Source organism: Schistocerca americana, chromosome 4 (assembly GCF_021461395.2).
Source record: "Schistocerca americana isolate TAMUIC-IGC-003095 chromosome 4, iqSchAmer2.1, whole genome shotgun sequence".
NCBI lineage: Eukaryota > Metazoa > Arthropoda > Insecta > Orthoptera > Acrididae > Schistocerca > Schistocerca americana.
Genome location: NC_060122.1, coordinates 99024498 through 99051249, shown reverse-complemented (window position 1 = coordinate 99051249; position 26752 = coordinate 99024498). Strand labels below are relative to the sequence as shown.

General features: G+C 37.2%; 2 protein-coding genes across 3 annotated transcripts in view; one reads left to right on the top strand and one right to left on the bottom strand.

Annotated features, from left to right (window-relative positions):
• Window positions 1-1167: 1167 nt before the first annotated feature.
• On the bottom strand, window positions 1168-26007 carry LOC124612535 (eukaryotic translation initiation factor 2 subunit 2). Of its 2 annotated transcripts, XM_047140801.1 has the most exons (8): window positions 25818-26007; window positions 20318-20519; window positions 13054-13214; window positions 7772-7889; window positions 2473-2505; window positions 2138-2342; window positions 1788-2061; window positions 1168-1550 (listed from the first exon to the last, which is right to left on the bottom strand). In XM_047140801.1, exons 1-8 carry the CDS (start codon window positions 25833-25835, stop codon window positions 1506-1508), a joined length of 1056 nt encoding a protein of 351 aa, XP_046996757.1. In that variant the 5' UTR covers window positions 25836-26007; the 3' UTR covers window positions 1168-1505. The 2 variants fall into 2 exon arrangements, with proteins under 2 accessions (XP_046996757.1, XP_046996758.1); XM_047140802.1 differs by lacking the exon at window positions 2473-2505.
• A 92-nt stretch (window positions 26008-26099) lies between these two features.
• Window positions 26100-26752, top strand: part of LOC124612534 (1-phosphatidylinositol 4,5-bisphosphate phosphodiesterase gamma-1) — a 258728-nt gene continuing 258075 nt past the window's right edge. Inside the window, exon 1 of the mRNA XM_047140800.1 lies at window positions 26100-26616. Coding sequence (XP_046996756.1) covers window positions 26409-26616 — 208 coding nt within the window. The 5' untranslated portion in view covers window positions 26100-26408. The remainder of the gene's footprint in view (window positions 26617-26752) is intronic.

Below are 26752 nucleotides of genomic sequence, written 5' to 3'. Positions count from 1 at the left end.
TGTATCAACAGCTTAGGATGATGACACAGTGTTATCAACATGTATATGATAATGACGTAGTGTCATCAACATGAATACTCCCTGCTTAATATAAATCTGTATAATGTTTTCCTTTTTATTGTAAAATTAATAATATATAAAATTCCAAATGTGTGCTATTGTACTACACTAAATTTCACATGATTTATATATACATTGTTAAGAGAATATAACCATCTTTATACTGTAATTGAACTTATTGATGAAGCCCATTGTATAAGAAAATACTGAACGGCTAATAAAGATTCTTATTCTTATTCTAGAAAAGACAATCCCACTATCACAACTAAATTTTCAGCCATAGCTTTTGTCAGAAAATGAGAGAGAGAGAGAGAGAGAGAGAGAGAGAGAGAGAGAGAGCGCACACACACACACACTATCACTCAGGCCCATATAACCGCCGCATCTGCAGTCTCTGAGAATTGGATCCAAACAAACCACATCTCAAGCCTCCCTGCCTCTCATCGGCACCTGCTAGACGAGTGGCAAAAAGTGGTGGCAGCACTGACTGCAAGCTGAGGGGAGTGGTAGGAAGGGAAGAAGCAGTGGGAATGAGGGAGTAGGGAAGTACCGCACATACTATGCTGCACCCAACCAGCAATGATGCACACCTCAAGTAAACAAACCATGTCATCTACTACGACAAAAACGAGATTTTTCCAGTGTTTTTTTCCCAAATTTCCACAATTTCCCTTACGTGTTTGAAATTCTCTGATTTCCACAATCTGTTGCAACCCTGTCTGATCTAAAAAAAAAAAGTGACAAGATGTACTTACTTCTGGATTTTTGTAAAATGTTACAGTGCTATTTATATTATAAAAGAAAAGTACTTTGAGTTTTTTTACTGTTCTTGCTATTTTGTAAACTCCCCTCCTTCATTCTCAAAATACTGAATACCTGTATTGCTCCACATTTTAGTATTTGTGTTTTACTTCTGCTTCTTACAGGAACACATTATGTATCAGTGTGTTATTGTCTTGAGCTACTCAAGCAGGGAAACTTATAACCGACAATAAATTGATAACTTTTTCTGTCACATTCCTTTAAGAATGTTACATTAAAATCACTACAATTCAAGCTGTTGCTTTTTGTGTGGTTTTCTTCAACTGAAGAGAATTAAAGATTGTGTTATATCACATCTTGATTTTTATTTTTTACATAATCTATTTAAAAAAGTCAACAATTTTCAGTTATTAATGAGCCTTGAGCTTCCATCATCAATATGGTGAAATTATTTTTTGTTTTCAAAACAATGGATTGATTTTAGGAATAAAAATCAAAAACTAACAGTACAGATCATATTTCAAACAGATAATGAAGGACACACATGCTAGAGTACAAATTCACATGATTGCAAACATCAGTATATTTCTATACAATTCTTCTGTATAATACACAATTCAGTTAAAGGAAATCTGTTGTTTCATTTAAATTTTTCCACATGAGGTATGAAATCACTTAGTTAATCAAGCTGTCTTCGCTCTGATAGCAGCACGCTTTCCAGTAACAGCCTGCACAGAAATGAAGGCATCAGTGTTATTAACTGAAAACTTAGGCAATAAACTGAGTGGATAATTCTGAACAAATCCAAAAGCATTACACGAAAAATTAAATTCATCAGAAATATTCAAAAGGTATAAGTCAACTCCTCATACATATCTGGATAAAATCATATTTTTACAAGAGTTATTTGGAATAACTGTTAATGACCAATGTAAATAAATAAAAACATAATTTACATGCCATACCTGGAAACCAGATTTGATGCTAGCAACGGAACACCTAGAACCACAAGTTTCACACTGCAAGAAAAACAATCTTGTATCTTTCTGCAGAATAGTGTCGGGTGATCTACAAGTGTGACACGTCACATATTCCTTGATATACCTCCTTAATACATTTTCAATCTGTTTCTGCTGGAAGCGTCCTTTAATAATGAGCTGATTGTTTCCATCTACAGACCCACTGGTTCCTAACTCTGCTAATAGGAAATCTAGTAAATGTTTTGGTTGCCGATGTAATCTGTAAAAAGATATCAAAATTAATATTTAAAATTACAAAATAAAGTAAGTTATGTAAGAGAATATAGGCTCCGTACGTTTTACATATTTCAGTGAAGTTGGCAAAAGAGGTTTTCTTTGTTCCAATACGAACAACCTGTGGAGGTCTCATGACAAACTTTTGTTTCTTTCCTGCTACCATGTCAGGATTTTTGTCTCGCATTATATCAAAAACACGGGTCAGCAGTTCTTCATAAGTATAATCACGATCAACTCCAAACCATGTTGTCTGGCTGTCTTCAACTGAAAACACAAAAAAATGTCTCACAGAAACTAATGTAAACACTATCAGTATGATGTTACATAGTGTCATTTAGGCATGAATCAACAAATATCAAGTCTATTAATGACACAAACTTGCAAGTTTCCTTACCAGGTTCTGGACACTTCTCAACCTCAGTGCAGCATGTTTGAGAAACACAAAATTATGAAAACGAGAGCCACAAATGCAAGAAAGCAGCATTACAAAAATACAGAATTGAACAGTATAATCCAAACTAGGCCTATTGCTTTTTCTTTTGAGAATCACAGCACAATTGAAAAAATATGTGCCGAAATCTGTACCTGCTATACCTTTACCTTATTTATACATACAAACATACATACCTACAAACATGCATACAGACATACATAAAAACAAACAAAGAAAACATTAAGTATGACACTCACATAGAGTGAAAACACAGCAGCTATCTTTGGACGAAGCATCTGATGTTTTCTTCATTCATTTTGTAGAGTCTATTGATATAACAATAACACTAGACTCCTGCTAATCCAGCCATTCCTTGCACATATGGTTGCTGGATTAGTGGAAGTGTCAGATTACTGAGTGTGTCTGAAATTTAGATTATGAAAAGGATAATTGCTAATCACCATATAGCGGAGATGCTGAGTCGTAGAAAGACACAACAAAATGACTACCGAAAAGTTAGCTTTTGGCAAACAAGGCCTTTTTCAAAAATAGAAAAACTCTCTCTCTCTCTCTCTCTCTCTCTCTCTCTCTCTCTCTCTCTGTGTGTGTGTGTGTGTGTGTGTGTGTGTGTGTGTGTGTGTGTGTGTGTGTGTAGCGTGGTGTTTGCCATGAGAGAGAGAGAGAGAGAGAGAGAGAGAGAGAGAGAGAGAGAGGTTTTCACATTCGTTCAGCAAGGAGACAAGGCGTGCATATCAATAATGATGTTTAACTGATTACAAAATTCTCTGATCAATGGGCTGAATTGAGGCTGCTGCAATGAGTAGAAGAAAGAGTGCTGGTAGACAACTGGACTTGAGAGTCACATTAGAAAGGGGACTAGGAGCTTTATCAATAATAAGGTTAGCTTTCAGTGAAACTGTTTCTTCTTCAGATTTTTTCTCATAGCTGTTACAAATGTCTTGTGCAAACAACTGGGATAATATTTCTCTGTCCATCCAAGCTTTCTTCTGAGGACAATATTACATTGATAGTGTACTTCTGTTGCTGTGTTCATGGCAATGTGGATGCTTCAATTTTCCAATCACCATAGGCGGCTGTTTATGATTACCATTTACATTACAACATGCCATTAATGTTACACAATGTTTCTCTTGTTTGTACCTTCAAGCTTCCTTGTCATTCATGGCAGCTAATGTTTTTGAAGGAAGCATCTTGTGAAAGAGGCTGGTTTCATCAGCATTGTGCAAGGCACCAGCAGTTAAATATTCTCCCTCTATTATCTTATGTACCTTCTTTACAAGCTCATCTGGATGCTTTTTGCTACATGAGTGACTTTCTCCAGTGACTGTCAGTGAAGCACTTTATGTGATTTTTTTACAGTTTGATAGTCAGCTCTCCCTTGCTGCAAACAAGTTACTGCTGCCAAACTGTTAGTTATACGCAGCTGTGTCTTTTTCTTTATTGGGTGACTGAGTGGAATTATTTCACTGCACAGTAGTATGAACCATCTATAAACAAATATATCCTGTTCTTCATTCTCACTCTTTCTCACAACCTTCCATTTTCCCAACTCACTCTCTATTCCACATCTACATCTATACTCTGCAAACACCATGAGATTAATGGCAGAGGGTACGTCCCCCTGTATTAGTTTATTAGTGTTTCCTCCTGTTCCATTCATGCATGAAGTGCAGGAAGAATTATTGCCTGTGTGCGTCCAGTGATTATTATTATTATTATTATCATCCTCACGATCCAATTGTGAGCACTACATAGGGGGTTGTAATATATTGCCAGAGTAATCATTTCAAAGCTGGTTCTCTAAACATTGTTAATAGAGTTTCTTGGGATAGTTTATGTTTATCTTTGAGTCTTCCAGTACAGTTCCTTCAGAATCTCTGTAATACTCCTCCAAGGATTAAACAAAACTGTGACCATTCGTGCTGCCCTTCTCTGTATACATTCAATGTCCCCTTAGTCCTATCTGGTATGGGTCCCACAAACTTGAGCAATATTCTAGAACCGGTAGAACAAGTGATTTTTAAGCAATGTCCTTTGTAGACTAATTGCACTTCCCATGTTTTCTACCAATAAACTGAAGTCTACTTACTACCTGTTTTACCCATGACTGAACCTATGTGATCATTCCATTTCATATCCTTACAAAGTGTTATACCCAGGTATTTGTACGAGCTGGATGATTCCAACTGTGGCTCATTGATTTTATACTCATATGATACTACACTTTTCATTTTGTGCAGTGCAAAATTTTACATTTCCGAACATTTAGAGGAAGCTGCCAATCTCTGCACCATATTGAAATTTTATCAAGATCTGACTTAATATTTATACAGCTTTTTTCAGATAGTACTTCATTATGATAACTGCATCATCTGTAAAAAGCCTAATTTTGCTATTAATATTGCCTGGAAAGTCGTTAATATATAACATGAACAACAGGCATCCCAACACACTTTTCTGGGGCTCACCCGAAGTTACTTCTACTCTCCATCCAAGATAACATGCTGCGCGCTCCCTACCACAAAGTCCTCAATCCAGTCACAAATTTCACTTAACACCCCACAAGGTCATACTTTTGACAATAAGCATAGGTGCAGTACTGAGTCGAATGCGTTTTGGAAACACAGAAACACTGCATCTAACTGGTTGCCTTGATCCAAAGCTTTCAGCATATCACGAGAGAAAACTGCGATTTGGATTTCATGCAATCGAAGTTTTCGAAATCCATGCTGGTTGCCACTGAGGTCATTCTGTTCAAGAGAATGATGTGCCTTTTTACATGGACTGGGCAAAGTTTTTTGTTCAAGGGATGTGCAATAGTTTATAGTTAGAAAAAGGGCTAAATCAGCCAAAACTACAGTGCTGAATCTAACAGGGATTCCATCGAGGCCTGGAGCTTTGTTCAATTTTAACGATTTCAGCTGTTTCTCAACACCATTGACACTAATACTTATTTCATTCATCTTTTCAGTGGTACAAGGATTAAATTGGGGCTATTCTACTGGGTTTTCATTTGTAAAGGAACATTTGAAAATAGAGTTGAGCACTTCAGCGAAAGCTCTGTTACCCTCAATTCCATTTCCTGTTTCATTCACTAGGGACTGGACACAGACTTTGGTGCCACTTTACAGCCTTTACATATGACCAGAATTTCTTTGGGTTCAATGAAGTCATCACGCATTGCTCTCTTGACAGCCAAACATGTTTCATTCAGCATTCTCTCTCTCTCTCTCTCTCTACCCCCATGATTTTTTTTTACACCTATTATGCAGTATTCTGTTTCTTTACAGTGACTGTATACAATGGATGTTTCCTCCCACTATGAACTGTCCTACGGGGTACATATCCATCCAGTGCAAGGTGAACAATTCTTTTGAACTTGAGCCAGAGTTCCTCTACATTTCTCCTGCCCTGTGCTGAAAGTTTCAATTTCCTCAATGAGATATGACACTACTGATATTTTATCTAGTTTACTGAACATGTATATCTTTCTGCTTGGTTTAGTTGGCCTTTGCACTTTGGTAATAATTGTTGCCCATTTCAATGTGGACATCCTCAAAGACGTCATGTCTATTTGTTGCAATTAGATCCAATATATTTCCATCACCAGTGGGATTCCTTACTATTTGTTCTACGCTGTTTTCAGAGAAGGCATTTAATAATGTTTCACAAGATGTCTTATCATGCCCACCACTAGCAAAACTGTAATTTTTCCCAATTTATTGTCGGATGATTAAAGTCTCCGCCAATGATTACAGTATGATTGGGGAACTTACATAGAAGTGAACTGAGGTTTTCTCTAAAGTTCTCGGTTACATCAGGAGACGAGTCTGGTGGGCAACAGAAGGATCCAATAACTTTATGCCCACACCTGATACTGAGTTTTGCTCAATCAATTGCAGATTCAATTTCTATCTTAGTGGATATCAGTTTCTTGTCTACTGTGACTAATACACCACCTCCACTTCTCATTTGCGTATCCTTTCAATATACACTTAAATTTTACCAAAAAATCTCACTGATCTCTATTTCAGGTTTCAACCATTTGTGTTGAGAACTGTCGATTAACAGATAACACTTATTGCTTTTTGATGTCATAACTTGTTGCTCATCCAACTTTGTATTCAACAGCAATGGATTTCTGTGAAGGACCTTAGTTCAACATATCTTAAGTTTCAAGTTTCTGCTCGAGTTAAATACCTCCGAACTGTAAAGAACGCCACAATTTCAATATGGAAAACATTGCTTAACATCATAATGAAATAACATTGTTGTGCACAACAATATACAGCTGTACACTTCATTTCTGCTTGGACGACTGGAGGCCTGGCGTGGCCTAGATTGCTGAGAATTTAGTGGACAATGATCAAATGAAGGATAACACAAGAGAGGAGGGGGAAAAATAATGGCACATGGTTACAAAGTTTAGGAAGGAGTACCAGTTTTTTAATTTATGTTGTCAGTGACAAACATTAAGAAATGATGAAGCGCAGCCCACAGAACATGGCACACAGTTCTGGCAAAGAATGATCCCGTAACATAATGAGAGGAATACATTCAAAATTTTGCAGAAAGCAGATCTATTAGATCAGATAGTTTATTAAAAAATATAAATAAATAAAACAACTTTGAAATGTGGCACACAAGAGGAACTAGAGGTACAATGACTGCACAAGGAACCAATAAACACCAAACCAAAGTTTCCCTACAATCCACCAATATCTTCTGATACCATGACAAACTGCACTGACCAACTACACCATAATTTAGGAAAACAGTGCATTTGTGTGAACAGTGCACACTAAAAAGCACTGATTAGTAAATTCATTCAGTCAAATTCATGATTTAATTGTTATGTATGTGAAGACAGCTTCAAAGATAATTTTGTGTGTGTGGGTGTGGGGGGCATGTTTCTTTTCCACTGACTGCTGCTATTCTCATGAGTATGACAAGTTATTGAAATTTGATGGGCATGCAATCCAAAAAACCACTGCATGTTTTACCATGATACTGACTTTGCATTTGGTACAACCCAGTCCTCAAACACAACAGTGCCACAACAGAGGTCTGGTGAATTATGGGGCATAATGATGACAACAAACATAACATTAGTATCATTAACAGTGGACATGGGCTCTTCCCAACTGTTTATTAGAACTATGGTTTTTCTTTTAGGAGAATCTTTCTCAAAGTGAATACCATCTAGAACTATAGATATGTAAGACATAATGCAGCATACCATTTTCTTTATCTTCTGCTTTCTCCTTCTCGTCTTCAGCAACAAGTTCATCCAGATCTTTCCTTTTCTTCTTTTTCTTTTTGGTCTTTGAGAAGTCCATATCTAAATCAAATGTGTCCTGTAAAATGATATGAACAGTAAAGTAGTGTTTCATTTGACAACTCTTCACATTAGAGAAGCTTTGAGTTCCAACTATCGCTTTTCAAACAGATATTGTTCACTGGCTTTCTTTTCCTTTTGAGATGGGTCGAATGTGTTCTCTACAAACCTACAAACATCAACTGACTGGTGAATCTTACAAACTTGCAAATTTCAAATGGAAAGCTAGTATCAAACTAGTGCTGCTGAATAGAACTTTGAACGGAACATTTTCTGCATGAGAAGTTTTTTTTTGTTAGTTATATTTTGTCATTACCATCAAAATCCTTCCTGGTATTCAGAAGATGAACTATACATAAGGGAAGAAACAATTTGGAAGATGACACTGGAATTTAAAAAGATTGGTAAAAGTGTACGCAGAGTGTCCGTGGCTCTTCTGTCACATGCTGCTGTTGCTAATGGTTTGTGTGATGAATGCTAAGAGGTGAACCTGGTGTATCATGAGTCAGATGTGGATAGTCAATCACACTGCTTGTTCATAATTTCCTACGCTTCGTAAATGAAGTTTGTTGGTACTTTGTGCTGCTAGGTTCCAAGTTAACTATAGCCTTGAAAACATTCACTAGCTTTAACACAACCCATCCAATTTATCACATTCCAACCTGATCTATATCTCTGACAACACTACAGATCAATTTGTTACCACAATCATTTCATGGTCTCGTGCTCACTGGCTCTGCCTACTCTCAACCAAATTATAACATTCTTCTCAAAAGCAAAAGTAATCAATTCATATTTTCCATCAAAAGAAATCATTTAATTCAACTATTCCCATTGCCTAACAAATTAACCATGATCAAAGGCAACGAACTGCCAGCAGCGGCACACGACAGAAGACTTATGGAGTGCTATCACAATTATTTGCTATGGCGGTCCAACTCATTTCTCCTTGGTTGTCAGATGTAATATAAATACAAATTTTGAAGCTGATTGATTGTAACAGGCAGAATAATATTAACAGGCCCTAAACTTAAAAGAGGGAGTGCATCAACAGCAACCTGTAACACAAGAAAAACTGAAAGATGGACTGGTGACTGCCAGTTATGAAGATACATCATGGAGCACAACACTACTTAGGACAATGTAGAAAAAGCCAAGTTCTCTTTTGCACAATTTTTTACCAAAAATTGTTTTTTTTTTCCCAAATAAATGTTATTTTCTTGCTGTTAAATGACAAAATATATGATCAGAATATAATAGAGGGAAACATTCCACGTGGGAAAAATATATCTAAAAACACAGATGATGTGACTTACCGAAGGAAAGTGCTGGCAGGTCGATAGACACACAAACAAACACAAACATACACATGAAATTCAAGCTTTCACAACAAACTGCTGCCTCATCAGGAAAGAGGGAAGGAGAGGGAAAGACGAAAGGATGTGGGTTTTAAGGGAGAGGGTAAGGAGTCATTCCAATCCCGGGAGCGGAAAGACTTACCTTAGGGGGGAAAAAAGGGGTATACACTCGCACACACACCCATATCCAACCCTGCTTGTGTCTGTGTATGTGTGGTTGGATATGGGTGTGTGTGCGAGTGTATACCTGTTCTTTTTTCCCCCTAAGGTAAGTCTTTCCGCTCCCAGGATTGGAATGACTCCTTACCCTCTCCCTTAAAACCCACATCCTTTCGTCTTTCCCTCTCCTTCCCTCTTTCCTGATGAGGCAACAGTTTGTTGCGAAAGCTTGAATTTCATGTATATGTTTGTGTGTCTATCGACCTGCCAGCACTTTCGTTCGGTAAGTCACATCATCTGTGTTTTTAGATAAAATATATGATCATTTGCAATTGAATTATGTACAAGTTTTCCCCTATGCTATACTGAAGAGGTATTTTAATCCATATACACTATCCCACAAGATTTAAGTTTCCTTCCTTAAATACTGTTCAACTTAATGTCATGAAGAATTTCACACGACAGGAAATCATTGCAACATACATAAACTTTCAGACACAAAAGTGTCAATTTGAGGGCCCTATTTAATTGCACTAATTATGAACCAAATTATCGTTAGAAATTTTTGGGATAACTGTAACCCTAGTTTCAGCAGACTACAGGAAAGGCACTGTTCTCCATCAAATTCAAATGGGAAAATTTGCCACAAAACCATTTCACCTGAAGACTAGATCAAGCAAGCAGGTCCAATATAGACAGTGAAGAACAAACATTACAGCACGTGAAAAGTTTTGGTTGTACGACACATAATTTCACACAGTATGATTAAACACCTTTCTGTGATATTTGCATTCTTACTTCACACCGTAACTTATATAAGATACTTGAGAAAGTACGAACAGACACCCATTTGACACATACCAAAGTAGTAAGAGCCTACTATCAGTGGAGAAACTTTGAGTAACAATTTCCTCTTGTTCAAGGAATCAGAGACCTGTCAATGACAAAAACAGAACATTGAAAGGGTAGTTTATTTGGGAAGTCTGTGACAGGTGTATATCTGTTTATTGATCACCTTGTTAATAAAGGATAGCTTCTACTTGTCAAGTCAAAATGCTTCACTTATTTTCTCTCTCAATTTGAAGCACTAAGGGGTGTAGAATAAAACAAAGACTGTGATTACGAAAAGGATGTACGGAAAGACAGGGTTTCTTGATACAATCTACAATTCTGTGCTTCATATGCAGTTGAACACTTTATTTTTGGTCACTTACTCTTATCTTTTGAATTTAGCTTCATAAGACACCACCTACACAACAGTCATAAGATATGTACTCAACAGACGGGCAAGTAGAAAAGACAACAGGTAACATTAGCTCTGAAAAAGAATTTCATCAACAGGCTAAGTAATTTTCATTTTTTCTGCTTATTACCTCCTTTATTTGGTAAAAAGTGATCTATCCACACACACACACACACACACACACACACACACACACACACACACACACTTATTACATTCTAAGCTGGATTTTTCATCGAGGCAACAAGTTGTGGATCTCTTACAAGATAAAACACACAAATTGTATGTCAAAAAGTCACGAAAGATCACAAAAAAGTAACCTCATAACATATCAAACCATGCAGGCCTGAGCAAAAGACTTGACACTGTACGAATATAAGTGTAAAAAGTGTGACATTTTTTTACACTTTAAGTGCACAAAGAAACTGACAGATAAATTGTGACCCCAACAAATAAAAAAGAAACTCCTTCAATTATCATATCAACATGATCTCTTCAAATTTACTGAACTTGAAGCATTATAATTAATTTCAGCTGTTAGCGTTGTACCAGATGAAATGAAAACATCTTTAGAGTCAATATGGAGATTTATATTACTAGTGTGGAAAGGAATGTAATGTGTAGTTACAAGAGACTGGAGGTTTTCTGCTCACAAATACACAATTAAAAGTAACTTTAACCACGGAAAGTGACTTTTTGAACTTTTGAGTACTATCACTGAAATGAACAAATCATTACAACAAATACAGTTTCCACTTATGTTTAACTGATTCCACAAATATATCAAATGAAGGATCCATTGTTTAATAAGGACGTAAAAAGTAGGTAACATGAACTGAACAAAACTTGCAGTAGAAAACGCTGCAGGAGACGTGATGCATAAAATGACATACAAATTTTTCTTTTAAAACACAGAGCTAAAACACCACTCAGAAAATTCTCAAAATGTTTGCATAAAGGATTAAATGCTCTAATAAACAATGAAGGACATATTTAGCAACAATAGATAGTTTTTCAGTTGAGACTAAAGTACTGAAAATGGGACTTGTTCATCTAAAATTCCAAAAGATTGTTGCAGTGTTTTGAGCTTTCTGATTCACTTGTGCAACTTTAAAGTTGTTTCCCAATTTTTGCACCGAGAAACAAGCTTAAAACCAGAACCAGAAACACCGTGAACCCAAAATGAAAGTATAGATATTAGTATTCCATATTTAAAAAGACTTTCTCAAACTTATTCAAGAAGGCCGACATCAAAATTTCTTTTTGCACAAATAAGAAGTTAGGACACTGAGTACCACACATCATAAAAGAATATACAAGATGTATTCTATAAGCAAAGGCTGTTAGCTACATTTAAATGTGGCAGCTCAGAACAAAGTTGTGAGAATATAGTGTCATTTATTGACTTCTTACAAGACCACTAAGTCTCAGTTTTGACTTTTTAGTCATTTGACTATGGGTGGAATGTAATAATGTCTTGAAAAATCCATCTCCATGTTGAGAAATGTTTGCTGTAATGCAATCTGAGTGTGCAAAAAGGCTCTACAGTTGTTAAAATTTTTCGGGAGTAGTGACCACTTTATGAAGCAATATAGTAGTAAAAAAGAAGGTTAGATAGTGGTTTCAATACTTTAAAAGAGTTTGCACAAATGGGTGTGATGAGCAGTGGAGTGGCAGGCTAAGCACCCAGACCGATAAAATCGTGCAACAAGTGGAGGGGGGACTGCAATCTGATTGGTGACTGGTGCTCTGACTGACGAATTTCTAACTGTTAAATACATGTTAGCCAAAGTATGTGGTTACAAGAAAGTAATTACACATACCCAGAGATGAATTTTTTGAGCCTAGAAATGCCATGCCACCTGGATTTGCATATTATCCTTTCAGGACATATGCCTCAAACCAGAACGTTGGCAACATTACGTTTGATAACAGCTTGTGATGCAGGTCCTAATTTTATTACCTTATTTTTCTTGAAAGGGGAACACTACAGGCGGTAACAACTATAATGTTCCATATCCTCATCAGCCAACACACCCTTTGTTTCAACAAGTCATAACTCATCCCCCACCGTCACTCCCTTTTCCAGCCATAATATTTCAGTTTCAATCGAGCAGCATCCTGGTTTTGCTACAGGCAAGTAGTGCAATATTAAGTAGAAAGCTACAGTGTAATTAACTTCAGTGCAAGGTTATAACTTTATATACCGTGATTGTAACAGCATATTCACACGTCACTTTTTCTCAAGTATACAATCCCATTATTTAACCCGAATCTTCAGGTATGACTAGCCATACATCTCCTTACATGTTTTACAATTGGCCAATTTCTCTCTCCAGTTTTGAAAGATATATAGGTTACTTCAGAATCTAAAAATTTATGGTCTTTAACTGCCTGCATTTCCTGGACATCTGATACTTTACCTCAACTGCTGCTTCTTCCTGTAGAGCTTCAACTTCCATTGGCCCTTCCTCCTTTATTTTATTAGTCGTATCGGGTAAGGCCCCATCAAGCTCTTCCAAGTTAAAAGTCTTCTTCTTCTTTTTCTTCTTTTTACCAAAATTTTCAAGATCGAGATTGGTATCTATCATAACGAAGCAAAAATTAATACTTATACAATTCTCCAGAACTTAATCAAAAATTTTATAAACATTAAAACTAGATGAAAATACTGCAAGCATTAATACGGACTACTGAAATTGTTTACATTTTCAAAGCATATGCTTTTCATACTGAAACTGTGAGGAGGAAAGATAGGTAAATAACATCACAAAAAGCTGGTAAGGAGTGACTTAGAATGAGATTTTCAGTCTGCTGCGACATGTGCACTCATATGAAACTTCCTGGCAAAATAATATTTTGTGGCAGATTCAAACTCGGGACCTTTGCCCTTCACGGGCAAGTGCTCTACCAACTGCGTTACCCCAACCGTGACTCATGAAATGGGGTGGGAGATGAGAATGGGGAGGAGGTGACGGCACAGAGGGGGTGGAAACTGTTGGGTGGAGGTTGTCGGGACAGTATGTTACCGTATGTTGAGGCCGCGATAATTACAGGAGCAGAAAACGTGTTGCACAGACAACTCCCATCTCCAGAGCTCAGAAAAGCTGGTGGTGGTGGGAAGGATCCAGGTGGCTAGGGTTCACAGCAGCCACTGAAATCATGTGTGGTATGTTCAGCTCCATGTTATACCACAGGGTGGTCTTCTTTGCCCTTGGGCACAGTTTGGTGCCGGCTGTCCATCCTGATGAATAGCTCGATGGTAGTCACACCAATATAAAATGCTGTGCAACGATTGCAGCAGAGCTGGTAAATGACATGTCTGCTTTCACAGGTGGTGTGACCCCTAAGGAGGTACAATAAACCTATGACAGGACTGGAATAGGAAGTGCTGGGGTGGATTGAGGTGGTTTTGCACCTGGGCCTTTACAGGTAGGTGATCCTTGTGGCAAGGTGTTGGGACTGGGAGTGGCATAGGTATGGACTAAGATGCTGTGGAGGTTAGGTCGGCAACAACACCACTTTAGGAGGGTTGAAGTATCTCAGGCAAGATGTCCCTCATTTCAGGGCATGATGATAGGTAATCAAAGCCAGCGAAAAATGTGGTTCAGCTGTTCCAGTGTGGGGTGGTACTGGGTTATTAGGGGACATTCCTTTGTGGCTGGTTCTTGGGGGTGGTAGGAGGATTGGGATGTGAGGGGAAATGGTGCGGGAGATCTGTTTGCAGACTAGGTCTGGGGGATACTGCCTGTCTGAAGGCACTGGTGAGACCCTGAGCATACTGAGAAAGGGAGTTATGCTACAGTTTCTAAGCTTGCAGCTTACAAATTAATTGCACACATGTACAAACCACTTTATGGCTTCAATGATACTGCCAATGCTAATCAATTCCTTTACACACCACCATGTGATTTTCTTCATACTTACAGGATTTGATTGTCTATGCCTAGGCATCACTTTCCTAATGCAATATGGCGCATATCCACGTGAGCACAAACTCCATCTGATTAGGTTGGTGAAAACAACCTCTAGGCTAGTAATTAGTGGAACTATTCGTAGAAGATCAGCTAATTATACTTATGCCAATAGAATAAATAGTGGTATCAGGGAATAGTTCGACAATCTTGGGGCAGTATTCATTGACCCAAAGAAGTTTTTAAACGATAAATGCCTGGTGAGGGATGACCTACACCTCAATTTGTTTGCCTCTATGAATTTCAGTAAAATGTTCATAGACATGAGTAAAAACCTAAAAAGCACGGGAAACTGGTACATTATGATGGGAGTGACAGAGCACTAGTACAAATGGAAAATCAAAAGTATAGATACCAAAGAGGCGATACATGTGAAATCAGTCAAAAACAAAAATGGGCAACTGATGCACTGGACTACCCACAGCAGAACCCCCAAACCTTAAATAGTCTAAAATAAATGAATTTAAAATTCTGCTTTCAGAATGTGTAAATAAATAAATAAAAAATCTGCCTAAATAAATCTTGTGGAGGCTTCTGCATTCTTGTTGTTTCTTAATTAAGATACAAAGTAAGAGAAGATTTAAATTATTTAAATGAAGAGAGTGTGTCAGAATACAGTGATTATAGCAATTTATAGCATTCCTGGATGTGTTTTAACACAAATGTTCAAGCTAAATTCCAGTGCCTCTAAAAAAACCACATGATTGCAACAGACTTCAACTTAAATGCTTTAGTTGATTGCTGTGATCCCAAAAGATTTTGTGACACAATACAGAAATCTGGTTTCATGTTGAACTTTTCTGAAGGCTGTAGACGAAACAGCAAATCAGTGACCTGCGGTCATAATATTATTACAAACTATCAATCTGAAAAGAAAAATTAAAGCCTCCAGAAATGTATATAAAAAGGAATTTCAGCAGAAGAATTATGGATTTATTCCACTATGATCTAAGTACTATAATCTGGCCAATAGATCACTACAGTTCAAGCACTATAAACTATGATATATCCTTAGATTGTTTTTTAGATATATTTAATGATTCTTTTCTTCCTAGATCTTGGCAAAAGAAAGTAAAATTAAGTAGATTACACCAGGAATAAAAATTTCTAGTGCCATAAGAAGGAAATCACACAATAATTTAACACCAAACAGAAATTATGATTTCATTATGTATGTCAAACACTATAAACTGTACTCTAGGAAGCTGTAGTTGAAAAAAATAAATAAATAAAAATAAAATGGCCAATGATACTTTCATCGTCCAACATAGGAGTAAGACAAAGGCAGTGTGGTAAGTTGTTCAGTCAGAATTAGGAGCCAAAGTTAAGTCATGATATTTCGAAACCTCCATTTGAAAATTATGCTGTAATAAATCCTTTTCAGATGTCAAATTGTTTCAATGAATTCTTCTTAAATGTAGTGAGGTTTGATGCATTTATAGAAGGTGGTAAATTTCATAAGCTTGGAAAACCACCCAAACACATCTTTCAAACAGTTTGCAAGAATTATCCAAAGGGTTGTGGAAAAGGAAATTTTGCCTTTCAAGAACAAACTTCATTGAGGTGGGAAGAAATACCCTCATTTGTAATCAAGAGAGTGTATAATACCCTTTCATAATCACAGGCAGTTGTCAGAAACCAATATTTTGACCAGGGATGTTTCCCAAATGTATTAAATATGTTGAGATAATATCACTATTCAAAAAGTTATTAACAGGGTATGTGGGGAACTACAGCCCCACATCTCCTCTGCCAGTACTTCCTAAAGTGTTTGAAAACTTTGCAGCAAAAAATATTTGAAAATTTCTTACTGTAAATGACAATTTTTAAAAACCAATTCAGATTCCAACAAGGAAAAAGCATTGTAAATGCAACTGATGAGTTTATTCAAAAGATAAGCTCCACATTAGATAAGGGTAAAAAGGTGAAGAGAATATTCTGTGATCTGACAGAAGCTTTTGATTCCGTGAGCAACTCTTCACTGTTACACAAATTACATATATACGGAATCAGACACAATGTTTTACAACAGTTTACCTCTTAATTAACAGGGAAGAAATGAAGAGTACTTATAACTTCAAATTCAAGAAATTACTCCTAAAACTGGAAAACAAATGGCCAAGGAATCTCGCAAGGTTCGATATTGGGCTCGTACTTGTTCCTTTTCTACGTAACAACCTACCACTTGCTACTGGTGCTCATTTATCATTTGTCTGCCGACGATAAATCAGTTCTAATAGAAAATGAGGCACCTGAAAGAACTCCAGAAAGTGGGAAACTTTAATCTTCATTCCATCAAAATTGACTTAAACTATGTAACTAAAACCAAAATGATGCAATTTGCAACTAAATTGTTGGAACGAAGTGAATTAAAGGTAATTTGCATTGATCAGAATATCACAGAAGCAAATCATGTGATGTTCTTAGGCCTTAATCTTGATAAAAATTTAAACTGGATGTACGCACAAACGGCTTAGCAAACTAACTTAACAGCTTAAGCTTTGTGTAATATATTTTGTCATGTACCACAAGCATACATGCCAGAAAGACTGTCTATCACTCTTGAGTCAGTTACTTGTTATGGCATAATCTTCTGGGGGAATTCACCAAACGTCACAGGGCTCCTAGTAATTTTTTTAGGAGGGAGATTTAATTAGGAACATGTGTGCTGCCAAATAACATGCATCATGTCAGCCACAGTTAAAAAAAAAAAATCTTTACATATATGAGAGACTGTTGTTCTTATACAAACATCAACACACACTTAATTCTTTCTGTCTCAACCACAACTACAGCACTCAGCACAGAGAGAATTTTAAACTCCAAACACAATGCTTAAAACTCTATGCCCAAATGCCAGAGTATATGGGTTAAAAATTTACAGAAAACTAAAAGGCAGTAATATATTTAACGTGGAGTTAGGTTCACCGAAAAGACTACTACTCTATACCTGTCTGGTGGAAATGTGTTCCCATTCTACTGAAGAATTCTTTGAGGACAATTTTACAGTTTGAACAAGGAAATTATAAATTTACTTTTTTACACTGGAAGCTGAAGTATGTAACTTTGTAGCAACATCTCAGAAATGATTAAAAAATATGTAAAAACCCGATATGTCTCCATTACATCAAATCAGCAATCATTTGAGATTTTATGTTATGAGGTGAATAAATCTATTTATTTATCTAACTTATGGTGTAATAGACAAGCCTCAACAGAAGTGCACTTGCATCAGGGCCATGGGACGAAGAGAGACGAAAGCTTTTGGCTCTTTTTACATGCCACACCTTCCTCATTAAGAAACAAAAACATTTGGAAAATACTTAAATTCTATGAAATATCCAGCTCAGCTACTGTCTGTCACCTAGCACATACCTGACATATAGAGTAATATATGGATATAGTGAAGTAAAACCATAAGATTTTTTTAAAAAGTCAGAAAAAGATATTACTGACACAAATGTGACTATACTGTGATTATGGGGTGTGAACTGTAAAAATAGTACTACAAAAGCCATTATTCTTATAGCCTTTTATTTAGGCTACCAGTTTCTACTCCTCAATAGAGCCATCTCAGGCTCTGTAGTATGGATGACAAAAAGCATCCAATTGTACAAGCATATAACAGGGAACCAATACCTGCACCTAGTTTCCACAGAACACTTCACAAGCAATATTTGAACTTCACACATGTCCCTATAATACATGTGTAAAGAGTACACATTACTCATGATGTCTCCTATCGACAATAGGTGTAAATATTGGTTCCCTGCTATATACTTGTGTAAGTATGCTTTTCTAACAAAGAGATAGAGGGGCTGGCAAGTACTTACCTCAGCTCAGTATGGCCGATAGATACACAAAAAACAGAACCAAAATTTACGTTCCTAGCTTTTGGAACAAATGTTCCTTCATCAGGGAGGAGAGAGGGGAAAGAAAGCGAAGAAGGGAAAGTAGATTCAGTTACTCACAACCCAGGTTATGAAGCAACAGGAAAAGGAAAACAGGGAGGGTAGCAAGGATGGAGGCATGGTTGTCAGAGGGAAGCCAAAGATATTCTACTGTAAGTACTGTGCCAGCTTCAAACCAAAGAGGATGCATACAGAAGTAAAGAGGTATATAGTACAAAGATAAACACAACTATGTAGCATGAAAAGATGCGTGAATGGCTAAAGAGGAAAGGGAAAGAGGAGAAGACTGAAGAGTAAATGGGAGTGAGGTTGTTTAACGTAGGTTCAGTCCAGGGGAATGGCGGGATGAAAGGATGTGTTGGAGTGCAAGTTCCCATCTCCGCAGTTCAGAGGGACTGGTGTTGGGTGGGAGAAGCCAAATGGCACATACAGTGTAGCAGGTTCCTAGGTCCCTAGAATTATGCTGGAGGGCATGCTCCGCTACTGGGTATTGGACATCTCCTAGGCGGACAGTTCGTCTGTGTCCGTTCATGCGCTCAGCCAGTTGATAAATGACATGTGTAGTTTCACATGTGGCCCTGCCCTGAATTGTGTATGTTTTACCAGTAGCGGGGCTGGAGTAGGTGGTTGTGGGGGGATGCATGGGGCAGGTTTTGCAGCGGGGTCGGTTACAGGGGTAGGAACCGCTGGGTAGAGAAGGTAGTCTGGGAATATTGTAGGGTTTAACAAGGATGTTACGGAGGTTAGGGGGGCGACGAAAGGCAACTCTGGGTGGTGTGGGGAGAATTTTGTCAAGGGATGATCTCATTTCAGGGGTTGACTTGAGAAAGTCATATCCCTGGCGGAGTAATTTTTTGATGTTTTCGAGGCCAGGATAATATTGGGTGACAAGGGGGATGCTTCTGTGTGGTCTGGGGATAGGAACATTGTTGTTAGACGGAGAGGAATGTATTGCTTGGGAGATCTGTTTGTGGACAAAGTCTGCAGGATAGTTGCGGGAGATGAAAGCACTGGTTAGGTTATTGGTGTAATTGTTGAGGGATTCGTCACTGGAGCAGATACGTTTGCCACGAATACCTAGGCTGTAGGGAAGGGAGCGTTTGATGTGGAATGGATGGCAGCTATCAAAGTGAAGGTACTGTTGTTTGTGGGTTTGATATGGACAGAGGTGTGGATGTGAGCTTCAACAAGATGAAGGTGGCTTGGGTTTTGGAGAAGGACCAGGTGAAATTCAGATTCGAAAAGGAGTTGAGGTTATGGAGGAAATTACGGACTGTTTCTTCACCGTGAGTCCAGACCACAAAGATGTCATCTATTAACCTATACCAGGGTTGTGAGTAACTGAATCTACTTTCCCTTCTTCCCTTTCTTTCCCCTCTCTCCTCCCTGATGAAGGAACATTTGTTCCGAAAGATGGGAACGTAAATTTTGGTTCTGTTTTTTGTGTATCTATCGGCTGTACTGAGCTGAGGTAAGTACTTGCCAGCCCCTCTATCTCTTTGTTAGTATTTGTTTCACATCTTTATATGAGATTTTCCATTAATCATTAAGTATGCTTTTCGGCATTCATATCATAGGGCCTGCAAAATGACTATTGAGAAGTCTAAACTGGTAGCCTAAATAAAACGCTATACAAACAGCAGCTGTTAGAATACTATTTTTACAGTTACTGCACGTTGTCAATGATCAAACACAGTATCTGGCGTTTGTATATAATTTCTTTGTAGATGAAGTGATGGCAAACTTCTGACTACTTTAAAGATGTATTACTGAGCTTTCAGTCAATATGTTACTTTTATTACCGTCAACCTCCATTTCCTTTGGAGCTTCTGGTTCAGCTTTAGGCAGCGGCTCCTGATTTTGTGGTTCCTGGTTTTCCTTATCTGTTGTTGCTGGATCTCCCGTTTCATTTCCATCCTGTACAGTGCCCTCTGCTAAAGCTGCATCAATGTCAAATGTGGTCTTCTTCTTCTTCTTTTTCTTCTTTAATGTTGGGTCAAAAATCTTTCAATAAAAACAAAAGCAAAACAATGAAACTTTATGAAACAAGGACATACACCTTTTTATAATTTACTCAAGTTTCTATTGGAAATAAGTTGACCTAATAAACTTTTACTGTGAAAGTTAATGCTGCTCTGAACACAAGAATATTAGGAAATTTTCAATACATGAATTTCTTTCACCACTGTCTGATCAAATAGTATGAATCTGGACATAATTTGTCAACCAACTGTGTACTGTCTTGACTGATTATTATGTTGTATTCCTTCTTAAGGGACAATTACAACTCTAAAGGGTAATACTTAATATTCTGCTTTTTATTTCTGAGTGCACCAACAGCTATTTATATTTTGTCCTTAAGTATAACAATATACTGCACATGCCGTATATCAAGCACATGATTATCTTGTTTATACTATAGCAGAAATAACATTAACAGTAGCCACAGACTGTTAGTAGCATCAATATTATCATATCTCATAAATCAGAATACCTTCAGCAATAAGGCCAATATCTACCTTTAATCAGATGATTAAGTAGCATTACAATATCATATTGGGTAAATAAGGCACTATACAAAGATCACTTATGTATTTCAACCATACAAATTACTTTTCTGCTTCATTTCTGATAATGCACACAGGTATATCGTGGTCTGAATGACTATTCAGTGTGGCAAATGATGTGTCAAATACAAAGAAGACAATATTCTATGTAAAATGGATAGCAATGAAGTTTCAAGGCAATTACAACATTTGTTAGATGGAGCTATGAATAGAAATAATGATGACTTTTGTTAAAGAACACAATTCCCTTCTCTACCCTGTAAGACAGAAAACACATTAGTTTTCAATCTGCAGATAGCCGCCATCAAATCAAGAAATTTGAGTCATGAGAAACTATCTGGTTGCAAACAGTTCCTAATCATCAAAAAATGGATCAAAATCCTAAGTTACATTTGAAACCTCTCTGCAGAGTACTGTGATGACAAAACTGTAAAGTGTCGTCGATAGACAGAGCACAAGCTCATACTGGACAATGATAGGGTACAAAATTTGTTATGGCTTTTTCAAAGAGCCAGACTTGACTCCAGTCTGAATTAATTCAAAGAAACTATGACAAACCAAAATTCTAATGGCTGGACAGATTTGAGGATTTGGGTCCCTCTCCCCCACCCAATGGGAGTCCACCACATTAACCATGATACTATCTCAATCAGTGAGATTCTGGTGCAGTCTATTAGTAAGGTGGAGAGGTCAAGTTTAACAGCATCTTCAGTTTCATCCAAAAGATTTTGTGCCAGCACAGCAATCAACCTCACATATGTGTGTGTGTGTGTGTGTGTGTGTGTGTGTGTGTGTGTGTGTGTGGGGGGGGGGGGGGGGGGGGGGGAGAAGGATTGCCTTCTCACATCAATAGGCACGATGCTTGGCTCTCTTGATATAATTTGAATAAATCTGTCAACTGCAAACTTGCAATTTAGAATGCTCTTTCAACACAGCATCTGATGTTGTCAATAAGATTTGCTTTGGAGTGCTGCCTTAAAAACTGCACCAAAAGTTTATTATTTTTTCTGTGCACATTTTGCTCAAAATGAATGACAGTTATTACCTTCAACTGAAGTCTTATATATACTACAACTTTATACAAGATACGAAACTCCCTGAAAATCCTATGAGAACACAAATAGGCCTACACTTTTACTACAGAAAGAAGAGTCCTAATAATTTAGAAGTAGCCAGTTAGGCCTTAACATTTTCCAAAATTAATCTCAAGCTGGTTTCCAACCGTTTTGTTTAGCATCAGCTCTTTTCAAAAGAAAATTTTCAAACAGCTACTGTCAGCATAGGTGAATCGGAGGTGCACTGCTTCAAAGGGACAAAGTGTACTGCTCCCACAAGAACACAGTGCACTCAGTGTTGATATTTGCAAATTTTTTTCAGATATCTAACCATTGCAAACTCATAACTATCACTCCTATAATCAATTACTAGGCATTTCATCACCCAGTAAGGCATTAGTACCATGTGGAAGTTGATAGCCATCGTTTATTTTGGAGCAACATGTTTATGGGCACCTTTCAGGTTAATTTTTGCTGTCCTAGATATTTCACAACTCCCTTGATGGAAGAGTGGTAAAAACTGAGCACAACAAAACTGAAGATTGCGGTGCCACCAATGAGCTGTAATCCGTGGTGTAAGCAAGATGGCAGACACCCCTATTTCAGGCTCATACAAATATGGCAACTATAATGTCACTCATTACATGCACAAACACAAACATTACAAAAAATATTTTACTGCAGAAATAACATGGATTTAATGAACCAACTGCAGGAACTCGGGTTTTTTTAATTTTTTGAGACAAACTAAATATAATGACAACCCTAATATGAAAGACATACCAAAACAAACAGTAATCAGAAATTTCACTTTAACTATACAGCTCAAGCAAAGCCTATGACACCGATAACGCACAACTCATTTCATCATAAGATCCACCCCTAGTAACAAACAAAAAATTAAAGTTCCAACCATTAACAACACAGTGAACTAACAATTCCAAAACTAAAAACAGTGAGTAGCCAGTAACTAACGAATTAAAGTAAGAAACTGACAAGCCAACAAAAAGAAACTTGCCAGAATACAGAGTAACTAAGCACTAAATCCAATGCAACATTAAGAACACACACACAAAACTTATAGACAGAGAAACTCAATCTCGGAGAGCAGCACCACAGCCGACATAATGCTGCCACCAACAGCATGCAACCACAACATCATGTAAAACTACATATGTACATTATAGGTTCCAAAAACTTCTGTTGACCCCTGAGTACAATTACCCCAGGCTCATTCTTTCATAGTTAGAGAAATATTACTGCAGGTGATTTTGCCGTGGACATTTCCACCCAATTTCTTGCTATACAATGTTTGAACATTTGAGCAGTCAATTATAGTCTATAACTACCACAAAACATACCACTGAACAACTACACTTTTAACAGATATACTCTGCATGGCAAACTGTCAAAATAGGTCTACATAAGTAAAGACGCTGTGCAGGGTAGCTAAATCTACACCTATGCAACTCCAAGCACCATAAAAGTTATCTAGAGTAGCTGTAGTCCTGTCCACAGTTTGGCTTTAAGAATACTGAAGAATGGGATACAACCTGTCAGCTTTAAGAAATGATGTCACAAGTTACCACAGACGATGAATTGCAAAGACACAAACAAATGTTGAGAAATAAAGGAATGTAGTACAGAGAAAACAGATCTTAGATATATATCATGTATATCCATATTCCAAATGTAATGTTACATATATCACTTTCTTTACAGTAGAAAGTTCTAGTATCCTATTCTTTAGTTGATCTATATAGGTCAACTGAAGGATGTGATACAACTGCTAAAAAACTGCATGAAACACCTCTGTTAACATAAATAGGTTGTATCCTGTACTTCAGTTGTCCTACTACGAACTGAAGTATAGGAAATAAATTTTAATGCATCGAATTTTTCACCTTCCCCAGTACCACAACAAACTGAAGAATAGGAAACTAGCACTAGCGAAGGTGAAAAGAACGACAGAGGTAAAATACTTCCATTGATATACATGTCAACTGAAGAATAGGCTACAACCTACACAATGCAACTGGGGTACTCTTCTTCTTCTTCTTCTTCTTTACTAGTTATAGTATCAACAGACAAAGAGAGAATTCAGAATTGATTTAAAATTACCATAAGCAACAAAATGCATAAACAATATCTTTCTCTTAATAACACATTCATTTATTTTTATTTAGGACTATGACGTTCTGCCATAGAAGATAACCGATTTATTATTTACACCTCAAAAATAAACAACTAATATCGATGACTAACATATGAGGTAATTCGTCAAAGCCGACAAGTTGTATCCCATGTTTCTTAGCAGCCAAATGTTTTTGAAGTGTTGCGAAATTGTCAGCATGTACAGTACTGACTTGGAAATTTATTTATTTATATTTATTTCTACTGAAAAAGCCATACTGCACCATCCTTGCCAGATCCGATCAGAATTTGTCTATGCTTTGTATTATGCATGCAATGTACCTGACATGTCATACTGATATGCTGAATGATCAAATAGCAAAAGAAATGTTAATATTAGAACTAATAGTACATTATTTTATTGTTTACACATTTTCCAAATATTTCTTAGCCATCTTAACATCCTTAGGCGTGGCTTTAGCACAGACAACTCTCTCATCATCTCAGGAAATGATGCAATAGGCAAAAACAATATGGAATAAACAAAGAAACCAGATTCAGTTTTTCTGTAAGAAATTAAGATGATTAGTGCCTTTTTCTATTTATTTTATGTGGCAAACGTTCCAGTTTGTATGGTAATAAAACATGATACTTCTTTGAGAAATAATCATACTTCAAATATCAACTCAGAGGAGGTATATTACAAAGATGGAAATCATAGCTAGAGATTAGATTAGATTCAGTTTTCATCCCACTTACTAGTATAGGTCTACATGTTCAGTTACACCAAAACTGACACTTTGTACTTAACTGAGACCCACACCCTTAAGGATTCCCCATTGTACTCTATGAACTTCTACAAACAATGAATAGGAGATTGTTAAGGCTAGTTGCACAATTTACTGTCAAAGAGAGAAAGAATGGTTACGTGCCATCAAACTTTAAATATTTATGCATCCGATACCCTATGTGTTATAGATACCACATTAATCCTCAAGTACAGACTACATCCAATTATTTAAACTTCGGCGATTCTTCACCGTCTGACAATTCTATATTTTCTGCATTTTAATAACATCATGAACGGAATAAATTCATAAACATTCGTGCTTTTTTTAACACACTTAAACGTTTGGTTCAAGTTGATGTGATTATCAATCTGCAACCCAAGGTGTGTGTTTCATTGTTTACACATTTTCCAAACTGTTCTTATCTATTTCAGCATCCACAGGTGTAGCTTTCACAAAGACAACTCTGTAGAGTGCTTATCACACAACAGTTTCGCTCATAAACAACTTTCTGCTTACAACTACACTAACAACATAATAGAACCACTTGCTTTGCCTATAGCTCAATTCAGCGATCGATCAGTTCCATTTTTAACACACTAACACGTACAAAATGCTGACAACGTACATATCAAAGTAAGCCTATTTCAGATCTGCATTATGATACGCAAAAATACAAGACAATTTAGTAGTGCTAATCCTCAAATACAAATACTTATTCGCATATGTGTACATAACCTACATAGCACTGTTGCTTACCGACTCTTCATCCGCCATTTTCGGAAATATCTGCGACGCCTCTTACTGTATGATTCTGAAAAGTCACTAACACTCAATCGATTTTTACGCAGTCTTCATACCTCCAAATGAAATCATACACCACAATATTGCATCAGCCTTACTTCTCCATTGACACAGCCACATGCAATTGCAAAGATTCCTTAGACACCGAATAGTGCTGCCACCTCTTCAACAATAACATTGCTGCTCTTTTGTTGCATTGCCAAAGATGTTTACAAATTTCCGGGGTAGAGTAGCGATGGTGCGAAAAGCATGATAGTATGAAAGTAGAACTGTCAGGTCGATGGCTGTAAAGGTGTAGACATGTGCTGACTGACTGTCAGGAACCAGGAAAACATACGGAATGTGGTTATCTCAGAACATGCTGCTACGGTTCAGACTGAGTACAAGAGAACTGAAAAATGGATATTTTTTCGTAGGACGCTGAAGACCTGGTGATAAGTTTCCTTCGCGGTTTCCTCAAGTGTTGTGAGACACGATTTTAATGCTTTTAATGGTACCATCACGAAACGTGTTGCCAAGTAGTAGCGTGATATTTTACAATTAATCATGGCTTTGTTGGGTATGCCAAATGGTACTCCCTTAGGCAGCATGATCACGGAAACCGAGCAGATAATTAGTCAGCTTGAACGAGGAACGGTGGTAACAAAGTTTTTCCAGCGCAAGCGACCAGAAAGGAAAACACTAATGCTTCGACGGGAAACTCGGCAATTAGTCTGGGCCCGTACAACAAATATAAGGACATTTGAAGTAGCTGGTAAGAGTTTGTTTATGTTTGATTTGTTTGGTATGACATATCATTTTTGCTTGAAACTGTTTGTGAATGTAGCGCAAGGTGCAATTCCGCACGCGATCATATCAAGTTTGTATGAATGGTTTACCTCTGATGCAAA

Bases quoted from the DNA above. Each gene is read 5' to 3' on its own strand.
- LOC124612535 (XM_047140801.1), bottom strand. The intron at 13,215-20,317 runs GTAATAAAAGTA...TCGTTATGATAG, and splicing joins AAAGGAAATGGAGGTTGACG to ATACCAATCTCGATCTTGAA. The intron at 2,506-7,771 runs GTATGCTGCATT...TTTCTCAAACAT, and splicing joins AGCAGAAGATAAAGAAAATG to GCTGCACTGAGGTTGAGAAG.